The 10,368-nt window shown below is 37.2% G+C and overlaps 1 protein-coding gene across 3 annotated transcripts; it reads right to left on the bottom strand.

The window, feature by feature from the left end:
- Positions 1-222: 222 nt before the first annotated feature.
- fkbp5 (FKBP prolyl isomerase 5) lies at positions 223-9,191 on the bottom strand. Of its 3 annotated transcripts, none has more exons than XR_015861294.1 (12): positions 8,092-8,335; positions 4,971-5,101; positions 4,724-4,865; positions 4,444-4,586; positions 3,943-4,060; positions 3,688-3,844; positions 3,527-3,617; positions 3,370-3,453; positions 3,104-3,289; positions 2,787-3,026; positions 2,597-2,663; positions 223-2,419 (listed from the first exon to the last, which is right to left on the bottom strand). XR_015861294.1 is itself a non-coding variant. In XM_088389606.1 (12 exons), exons 3-12 carry the CDS (start codon positions 5,073-5,075, stop codon positions 2,318-2,320), a joined length of 1,368 nt encoding a protein of 455 aa, XP_088245732.1. In that variant the 5' UTR covers positions 5,076-5,101; positions 8,092-8,240; positions 9,056-9,191; the 3' UTR covers positions 223-2,317. The 3 variants fall into 3 exon arrangements, 2 of the variants coding, with proteins under 2 accessions (XP_088245732.1, XP_088245733.1); XM_088389606.1 differs by lacking the exon at positions 2,597-2,663 and adding an exon at positions 9,056-9,191 and having other exon boundaries at positions 8,092-8,240; XM_088389607.1 differs by lacking the exon at positions 2,597-2,663 and having other exon boundaries at positions 8,021-8,333.
- Positions 9,192-10,368: the final 1,177 nt, after the last annotated feature.

Genomic DNA, 10,368 nt, shown 5'->3' with positions numbered 1-10,368 from the left:
GTCCCGTCAACTCTTCTATCATTTGTTCTATCATTTAATTTGATAGTGATTTTCTTTATAGTTGCGCAATAATGAAGGTGGTTATTTCAAATATTGCCGTAGAGTAAACAATAGTTTTATAATAGTAAGTTAAGAGAATGGAACAAAATTTGTTTGTGGAAAATTAGAAAAAGATTTCCATCTAACGTTCCAAATTAAACCGACCATTAAAGGAAGACCCAATTTCTTGAATGCAAATGTTTATTTATGCTTTCTCAAGTGCAAAAAAAATGTATACAAATACAAAAAATACAAATAACACTCACATGAATGGTACCTTACATCATTTCTGCCTGTAAGTATTTGTTTTGCTTTAATGCCAGGTTCAAACATGAAACACAAGTGTGATTGCATGTAAACGTGAAGGAAAAACCTGTAGCTTCCGTTCAAAACCAATTATGAGAGTGCTTCTTTTGACTGGTTATGAGAGTGCTTCTTTTGACTGGTTTTATCTATCTATGCCAATTATGCACTTATTTTGTGTGGGGTGTTATAACGATAGAAAAGTACTTCATGCCCACATTCACTGTAGAAAATGATTATAGTCATTTAAAAATGAATTAATATTACCACTCGCACAATGATATGCAACATATTTAAGACAGTTAAGGTTTTTAAATTTTAACATATCAATGTTTATAAAACATGTCAAAATTATTGTCTGGTACTTTCCCAGACATTTAGTCAAAAGATTGTCTGACCAAAAGTGCATTACTGTCTCCTATTAACATTCACACGATAAAAAAAAAAAAAGACATCCATAAAGGAGCACTTGTTCCATCAAATGATCCCATTTTGATTTGAAATAGCTTTCCCTCATTTACTTACATTTCTCATGCTTACGTATTTTTGAAATGTCTCCTTTGAAAGACCACACCTAATTTTGCCTTTCTTTGTTTATGTCAAAGTGGTGTCATCAGTTAGCATGCAGAAAGTACAAATGGACATTAAGGGCATTTCTGACATTTTGCCACAAGAAGGAAAGAAATAGGCCACCCTAAATTATGCCATGTTTAGGAATTCTATTTTTCTGGACACTTAATAGATAAAACTTGTTGAAACCCAAGTTTAAAATCAGTGTTCATTTGTTAAAGCTGCCACCAGTTTCAACTGTACTCATTGCTTCAAAATCATATTAGGAGCTCATTCAGTCCCGAAGGTGCAACGTCATTCATCAGACAGAACTGTTTCCCATTCAACAGCTATTGAATGCGTTAAGTTGAGAACATTAATACTATGCTTGGATTAATATATATATTAAATTGAATCTTATCCCGGCTAGATTTGTGAATTTGGAAAGTGGAAGGAATTTGGAGGGGGTGGAGGGTTAAAGGAATATGATGTGTACTTCCGGGACCTTAAATGGTCAATATGGGTAGGAAATACTTTATTTAACTTTGATATTTTTTTTAATTACTTTGCTAGTATATTATTCACATGTCTATTTAGTAGTTTGCATAATGTTTAAGTAGATATCAAATGTTTGTGATAAAAAAATAATTCCTAAATATAACCAAAATTACTCAGCTAAATTTCTGATGAAAACTTATTTAATGTAAATGTTTTGCCATTTTTTGGCCTGAGCAAACTGGCGTGATAATTGGATCCATATCTTGAAAAATGGGGTGCGATACGATTCAAGGACGGTTCGATATTGTAGTGGAACGATTAGATTTGTTTTAAGTTGATGCACTTGCATCTTTTAATCCGAAACCAATTTTTACACCCCTAAAATATGTTTGCTGGAGATATCAAATAAAAGGCTATAACTTTTTGGCATCTTTCATTTGTGCTTTTTTCCTATTAGTATTAACTCATTTAGGAATAAGGCAATGCATTTTTGAATGCTTCAACAAGACACAAGTAATCCATCAGTTCCCCTCAAGGAATTTTTCACAAAAGAAGACAATTGTTGTGTTCTGTTTAAAGCCATTTTTGCAAACATCACTAATGGATTTGATCCAAAGAACGAATTGCACGTTAGATTCAAGTCTCCGTCCAAAACAGCCAATGGTGACATGTGCAATCAAGACGCTGGGAAGCCATGGTTAGACATACACCACCAAGGCACATCTCATCTCAGGAGCCATGTAAGATGAAGGTAACTAATGTTGGAATTTTCAAAAATAATAGTCCAAAAGCCACTCACAAGTATTTTCAGACAGGTATATTGTCCTCTGCTTTGGAATGGGAATATCGGAGTATGGATTGGAGGCTCCGATGCACCTCTGCTCCTTGCCTGAAGAAGTCTTTGCATTTTAGTTCCTCCCAGACGTCATCACAGGCGGTCCTGGCTCCGTCGCAGTTTAGTGCCCAGTTCATCGTTCATGGTGCTCCTCACATTATTATCGCACTTCCTCTTTGTCCTCGCATCATGTTCCTATCAGATTGGAAAACAGACTGATTATTATTATTTGGTAACGTGTTATTTAAACATGTAGAAACTGTTTAGAACTGTAATGGCGAAAAAAATGCACATTGTTTCAACCATGACCATCAAAAGTTCATCAGGTGAACACTAGAGGCCAGTATGTATAATCAAGAGTCACCAACTAACCATGGCCAAAGGCAACTCCCAATTTTGTGGTTTGCCAACATTGGTGCCATAAATGCTTCTATAATAACTGTCAATCAAAACAGAACAAAGGCAAATTATTTTTATTCTACAGCTCTTTTATTGGATCTCATTAAATTGAGTCTATGTAAAAATAACAATAGCATATTGACCAAAGAATATATTTACAGACCTTGGCGTCACGTTCTGCAAACTTCTGGAACATATTGGCGTAAATCTTTTTGTCCAGCTCGTTATATTCCTTAATCTTGCTTTGGCAGTTTGAAATCTGACTGCGAGCTGCTTGATTGGTGGGATTGACTTGCAGCACGTGTTGAAAATCCGCTAAGGCCAGGCTGAACTCATTTCGGAGAAGATGAGCCTCGCCCCGGCGATAAAAGGCTTTCTCGTTGCTTTCGTCAAGTTCGATCACCTTGGAGACAACACCGCACAGGGTAAGTATGTATAAGCACATTGCGAGCATCAATTGAAATGTTGAATTCTGCAGACCTTGTTGCAGTTCTTTACTACCAGAGAGAAATCTTGAATGCGCAGGAAGCACAAGGCCAAATTGAGGTGGGCTGACAAGAGAATGTCACGAATTTGCCTCTGCTGCTCCAAATCTTTACCAAGCTCCATCTCAAACCAGGAAACAATGCGCTCGTATTGGATGACAGCATGGTAGTAGTGTCCTGCCTAAACAATAAAATAATATTTTCAAGTAGATGAAAAAAAAAAAAAATGTTCATTCAAATAGAAAAATGAGGCTGTTCTACCTTATAATACTGATTCCCTTTTTGCTTAATTTCTAAAGCCAGCTGTAGCTTTTCCTGCATGTCCATTTCCCAGGACTCTCTTGCCTTGATGGAGCAAATACCACACAGTCATTAAAACTTTCAGATTTGGCAGATGGCTTGCCTCAAGTTTACTTACCCTTTTAAAATCTTTGAGGGTTACCTCATATACAATGTCCTTATCTGGCCCAATTTTAAATTCTGGCTTTCCTTTGCATCCAAAAGCATACCTGCAAGGGAGTTTGCGTTAAATGTTGACTCACAAAGAAAGAAGGAATATAAATAGTCGTGATGTCTTACTTTGGTGTTAAGTAGAGTATGCAACATTCTCCTTTCTGCATCTTATCCATGGCACGGTCTACTCCCAGAGGAACACCTTTATCCTCCGACTCACTGACAACAAAGCTGACGTCCCTGATGTCAAACAGTTGACCGTCACAGCTCCCCTCCAGATGCACTGAGAGTTAGAACGAGACATGGTTCCATGTCATGTTTTGTAATATAATTACAATAATAAAAGATGCGAAAGGAGTAATTATCCATCAAGGGATTTACCATCTACAACGGCGCCGTCATTGGGATTCAAGTAGCTGTCCCCTTTGACCTTTATTCTTCGGATGAGGCCGCCATCATCTGTGAGTGTCTCTCCAAAGTCGAACTTGAGCAGTTCTATCTGTTTGAATAAAAACTCGACTATTAATTTCGATTAAATCAAATACTGGCGTGAGAGGTTCAAATTGAGCGAAAACCAAAAAAAAAAAATGGTAGAAATGCGCAAGGGATGGTTTAGTGTGGGATGTGACCATGTACGAGTTGGCAACAAAAAAATCATTTAGTCAGACATTTACTGCATTTGTATTTATATTTCTTCAAAATGTAATCAAGGAGGGGTTGTAAAAAAAAACAAAAAAAACAACACATTTGAATTTATCTGCTTCTCATGAAGCCAATCATTTGCTGACGGTTTATTCTGCTCTGTACAGAGATGATCGCTCGCTCAGTGGAATGCCAGCTCTATTCAAGGCCTGAATATCAATGGTGACGTTCCATACCTACCTCAAAAAGCACTGAAGAGTTGGGAGGAACTTTGTGTGGATTTCCAGAGGGACCGTAAGCGTACTCTGGTTTACACAGCAATGTGCACGTCTCTCCTCTTTGCATTGATAACACGCCAATATCCCATGCTTTGAGAACTTGCCCTGTTTGTAGGCAAGGAATAAAAGTCAACATTTTTAGAGAGAAGATAAATAGGTACATAAATCATTATCCGCAGTCACTATGGCAACGACAGTCAGCATTTGTCTCAAGTGATTTATTTGCATCAAGAAATACTTACTCTTGCCAACATGGAAAGAAAACGACTCCTTACGATCTCGGCTACAGTCAAACTTCTTTCCAGTGAGGAGACTTCCAGTGTAATGGATTGTCACTTTGTCCCCAATCATTGGGCATTCTCCATGCCCTTGACACTTGACAACCTGAAAGCAGCAAGACAAAGCAAATTAAAAAAAAAAGTGATATAGAAAAGAGCCAAGATAATCTCACACTAAAAAAAAAAAAATATTTTAAAATGACAATATTACCTTGATTATTCCTTGGTCTTTTGTAGGGGTTATGTCCGTGCCCTTTGCTGCAAAGGTAACAGCCATCGAGGGCCCATTTGTATAACTTTCTTGATCAGTTGTCATGTCTGCTTGAGGGCATTACAGTGACGCTGAAGAACAGGACAAATCATAATCTTGTGTTAACGTTTCATTAAATGAATCACTTTTATCATTATCGAGATGTTTTAAAACCATACCAGCTCTCCATAATCTAAATACAAAGCTAGCGCTTTTTTTCTCCTCTACCCTTGTCTGTGGTGTCCCGCAAGGTTCCCTTTTAGGCCCAATTTTACATTGTTTATGGCCTATATCTTTTTTTATTTTATTTTTTTACTTCATTTGCATTCTATTTGTATTTCCTGGTGTAACTGACTTTACGCAACAGAAGATAAAAACAAGTCGTGACAAATATAAATAACTATGCTGCTCATTCACTCTAACCTTTGCCTGTGGTGTAGCGCAAGTCTCGCTTTTGGACCCAATTAAACGTCAGCCAAATAGTCATTAGTTAGCTTTTGTAGCTAATAATCAATTAGAAGCTTAGCTGCTGTCAAAGAATGACTTTCTGACATCAGTCAGTTGCTGGATCATGAATGACAAATATTCTCTAACGCCATAATGTAAAATCTGAACTCATTAACATTATGCACATCATTAAACACGGCCTTGGTTTCTTTTTAGACAATATCTTTCTCTTTGGATTTTACATTCACATATTATATCATTTCAAGTCTTCCAAAAATGAATTTAAATGTTGCCATAATGATGTTTGAAAAAAAATGTGCATTTGTTCAAGTCTATAGTTTAAGGTTCAGTGAAGGAGAGATAATCCAAAACAAAATTATGTTCCCATTCTTCTTCAGACTCATAAAAGTGTCTTGGATGGAAATAAGTGAAGGAAATAAACGACTCAGGCAGGCAAAGCCCATAAAGTTGTAGAGTTGTGATTTTGTCACAAATTTGTCTGCAAGACATGCAATCTAAGCTACACAAAAATGGCAAAAAGGTTCTTTTGAGTTTTCTTTGGCTTTTTTCCTTGCGTACTAGCAATGGCACGTGGCAAGTGCCATGTAATGAGCTCCGTACAGAAAATCAAAAAGTCAACTCTGGCAACTTAATTGTACGAACGAAATGTACACTGCTCGCTCACTCGTTAGATTTGTCATCAAACAGGGAAGTATATATTTACTTTGCGTACGCAATTAACTTACTACACTTGTTGAGGATGTTGAAAAACAATGGCGTGTTCAGCAAGCGTCCTTGCACGCTCTGAGTTTTAAATTACCCGTTAAGATGGTGACACTTTTCAGACGCTATTCAGTTTCAGATTTCTTTCCAGTTGGAAAGTTAGCGCTCATCCTTTTAAGGTCGCACTGGACTGGCTTTAAAAAGCAAGGGAACCAAATGGCTCTTTCAGGGGTTATACGGGGTCAATGGGGTCAAATAAGTTTGCAAATTTGGATTGTCAGGAGAGCCTGTGGGAACATTGTGCTCGGTAAAATGAGATCAACCAAGTGCAGGAACGAAATAAAAATAGTTTTGAGATGAAACAAGATGGGGACGGCATATATGTATATATATATATATATATATATATATATATATATGTACTGGCTTTCTGGAGAATGCTCACCACGTGACCAACTGAATTTAATTTGATCTCCAATTCATATCTCTACTTGGACTCCTTTATTCTTTACTTGGACTCCTTTATTCTTAAGTCTCTCTTTTATCTTAATTTTAGATTCTTTCAATTAATGAATTATGTCGTAATTGTCTGTGGTTTGTTGTAAAAAAAAAAAAAAAAAGCTCAAACTTCCTTCTTCGTGCATACTTCTGATTACGGAAAGAACAATTCTTAAGGTGAGGTAAGTCCCCATGAGTCAGTGAAGTGTCCTCAAACGATAAGTACGTGTGAGTACGTGTGTGAACACAATGTTCCTTCTATCGGATTCCCCGACGGTGTTCAGCAATCTACAATGCCCCTCTTTTGAAACCCATTTCGTTTGAGCCAGTCTATTATTGCATTTCCTTCAATGTATTGATGATGTTAGAATGAACTAACAGTTACATAGTAATGTTACCTTGCATGTATTCAATTGCGATCATCAAAATTGATTACATAAAGTGGCGTAAGGACTCAATCTTAACTCGGAAAGCCTAAGCAGCAGTGCGAGAACATCTGAGTCACATATGTAAAATTCTGGGGGAGATTGATCAACTGATGCACCTTATCTTGTGTATGAATTATAAAAGATCAATTATAAGCAATTATCTTAAACCCCGGTGCAAAGCATAACGCTTTATTATACCCATACATGACATCCCAAGAGTAGCTTTTATTCTTGAAGAAAAAAAAAGACCAAAATGTGAACATTTATGATAGAGCCAAACATATAGTATGATGCTTTCAGAGGATTTTCATGTTAACAGTACAAAGTCTACATGGAAAATATAATAGATAAAAGCTGTCAATTTTATCTTCCAGACATTTAGTACATGATTGTCATGTTGTAGAAATCTCTGTGGTTTTATAATATTATTTTTTCAATATTTTTCTTTGAATTACATCCAGTCAGACTTTCCTGCAACATGTTTACGTGAAAATCATGTTTCAGTTCCTCTAGCTTAACATTAGATAATGTGCTGGTTCATATTATTATTATTATTATTATTTTATTATTATTATTAACAATAATAATAACAATAATAATTTATTATAATTTATATTATTGATAATAATAATAATAATAATGTTAATATTATCTTAAGATTTAGAACACAGGACATTTAGAACAGTTTTTTCCACAGCACAGTGGTGTCCTCAAATGCCCCCACACGAGTTACATCCTCCACGCATCCAACTCCTCATCCCCCATCACCAGCATAAGATAAATCCACTCCCCACTTTTGTCCTCATAATGCACTAATTCTGCAGGATACATGAAGTTCTCAATCATAGCTGAATCAAATAAGACCTTATTAACAAACACTCCAGTTAAGTCCAAGCAAAACCCGACGGGACTCACATTTTCTTGTGTTTCTTGTTGACGAAATAAAATAAATACATAAATAAAAATATCCACGATGTGAAAGTGACCTGCAATTCCTGCTAGATGAGTAGGGCGCGTCGCACGTCACGTCCTGGGTACGAGATGTTCCCACAAGCTGCGAGCTTCTTGCACCGGATTAGTGTACTGTGTTCGGCTCGACCGTCTCCAATACACCGGCCACATGGAGCGCACACGTCTAAATGAGCCGGGGGATGTACAGCAAGGGAAGGGCGGGAGCAGAGAAAGAAAGAGCGGAGCGATGGGCGGGCGTTTAGTATGAAATTAAGGGCAGGTCTTGGAGAGGAGCCACAAAGTAACACAATGTTCCGGCTGTACTGCGGCTACACCGCCGCAGCCGCTGCCGCTGCTGATGAGAACACTGTGTTCCAAATAGACACACTGACCTGTAACCCTTTCCGTACCGAATTTGCTCTGCCGGGAACAGGCTGTTCCGGAGCAGGCTGCCTGCCTTTCTCCCACCCGCGGTCAGCAGACAGCTCAGATTGTCAACTCCGCCAAGTTAACACAACCAAGGCGATGGACACGTGAACCCCAGGGGTTCCAGAGATGGGAGTTTGTTTCTTTTTAATCAGATGTGCAAAGAAACTTTTTTAAAATGTTTTTTCATTTGCATCGAGTCTATAAGAAGTGTTTGTTGTCAATTATTTGCAATAAATTATTTTATATTTACACACCTAAAAACGGTCATTTTTATCACCGTTTTCTTCAATTACCATATTACATAATAGCCTTCACAATTGCACCTGCATCTCATTGTTACTATATTCTACAACAACCAATTGAATTTCAAATAACAGAAAATAGTGATCAAAACAAATGAATATAATGTTATGAGCACAAAAAAATGTGGGAGGCAAAATCTGCCCTCTTGGGAAGCATTGCTACATGGAATAAAATAAACATAATAAAACAGCTCCTTCTCCCACCTTAGCTTGAGGGCCAAATCAAAGCTCTGATAAAACAAATCGTAAAACACATCCTTCTACCCACCTTATCTTGAGGGACGATCCAAAGCTCTGGTGTGACCATGATGCACAGTGGTACCTTGACTTAGGATTTTGTTTCTGCGACCAAGCTCATAACTCAATTTACTGGTACTGTACATCCCCAAACATGCACCCACCCACACACACACTCCATAAAATCATAGGCTCTTTTATATACTGCATGTCTAAAGTGTCAAGGGTATGTAAATAGTATGTAAATTGTGTAACTTGCACTTTTAATTTTCAAAGCTGTTACATTTTTACGATTATTCATATAATCATATTTCAGTGGGCCACCATCATTTGTTTTATAAAGATTACCTCTACAATGAATGCCTGAAATTTCAAATAATCAATAACTTTTGGAAAGAAGTGTGGATATTTCAGCATGGAAGATATTTGCACATAGAAAGGAAGGAACTTTATTAATAAATAGCTTATGTTTTAGTTGGAAAAGACTGGGAAAGGACAGGAAGGGCTGTTTGGTTATTTTTGTACACCATGAACAAAGAAAGATGATAGTCAAAAAAAAAAGTATGTCTCAAAATAGTCTTCTAAGTGTTTTGTTGATTACAATGTGTGTGTGCGTGCGTGTCCGTGTGTGTTTGTGTGTGTGTGTATATTTTTTTATATATTTATATTTTTCTACAGTGCTTTACCTCTTTCTTGTGTGTGTGTTTTTTTTATTCATTTCCAAGTGCAGCTACAAAAGGTATTTGTAGGTACTTGTCCAGTGAGTCATTTTAGTGAGGGAATTTCCTTTCAATGAGTTGTCTGTTGAATATCTAACAGTCAGTTAAATAAATAGATAAAACCTGGTTTTCTCACGTTTTCATCAGCCTGTTTTGATGTGCCTTTTGATTTTGTCATGTATTGTGCTTTATAGTGTTACACTGACAAAGATTAATCTTCAAAGAATACTGCATGTAGTGCTTTTATCAGAAAAAGTTGTTATTGTCATTTCCGGTTCACATCCAGTTCACATCTAAATGTGATTTAAACAAGAATAGCAAAAAAAAAAAAAAAAATAGATGCAGCTCACTGATAAGTGCCGCTATTTGAGCTCATTTTAGAACAGCCCTGCGGGCGACTCACGTGGTCCTCACAGGCAACCTGGTGCCCGCGGGTACCGTGTTGGTGACTCCTAGTGTAGATGTTGAGAAACGCTGTATAGCTGCATTGTTGGCAGGCAGCCAGACAGCAATGGAAAAAGAACACGGTGATCTTGGTTATGACAAAGGTGACATAACATGAGTGAATTTGATTCTGTAAGTCCACTGGGAGGTTGTCACCCGGATGAGTAATATAGTGAGGCAC

Source organism: Syngnathus floridae, chromosome 11 (genome assembly GCF_059516105.1).
Source record: "Syngnathus floridae isolate MCC-2025c chromosome 11, RoL_Sflo_1.0, whole genome shotgun sequence".
Lineage (NCBI taxonomy): Eukaryota > Metazoa > Chordata > Actinopteri > Syngnathiformes > Syngnathidae > Syngnathus > Syngnathus floridae.
Note: the sequence above shows the minus strand (reverse complement) of the source record. Positions and strands in the feature narration are given on the sequence as shown.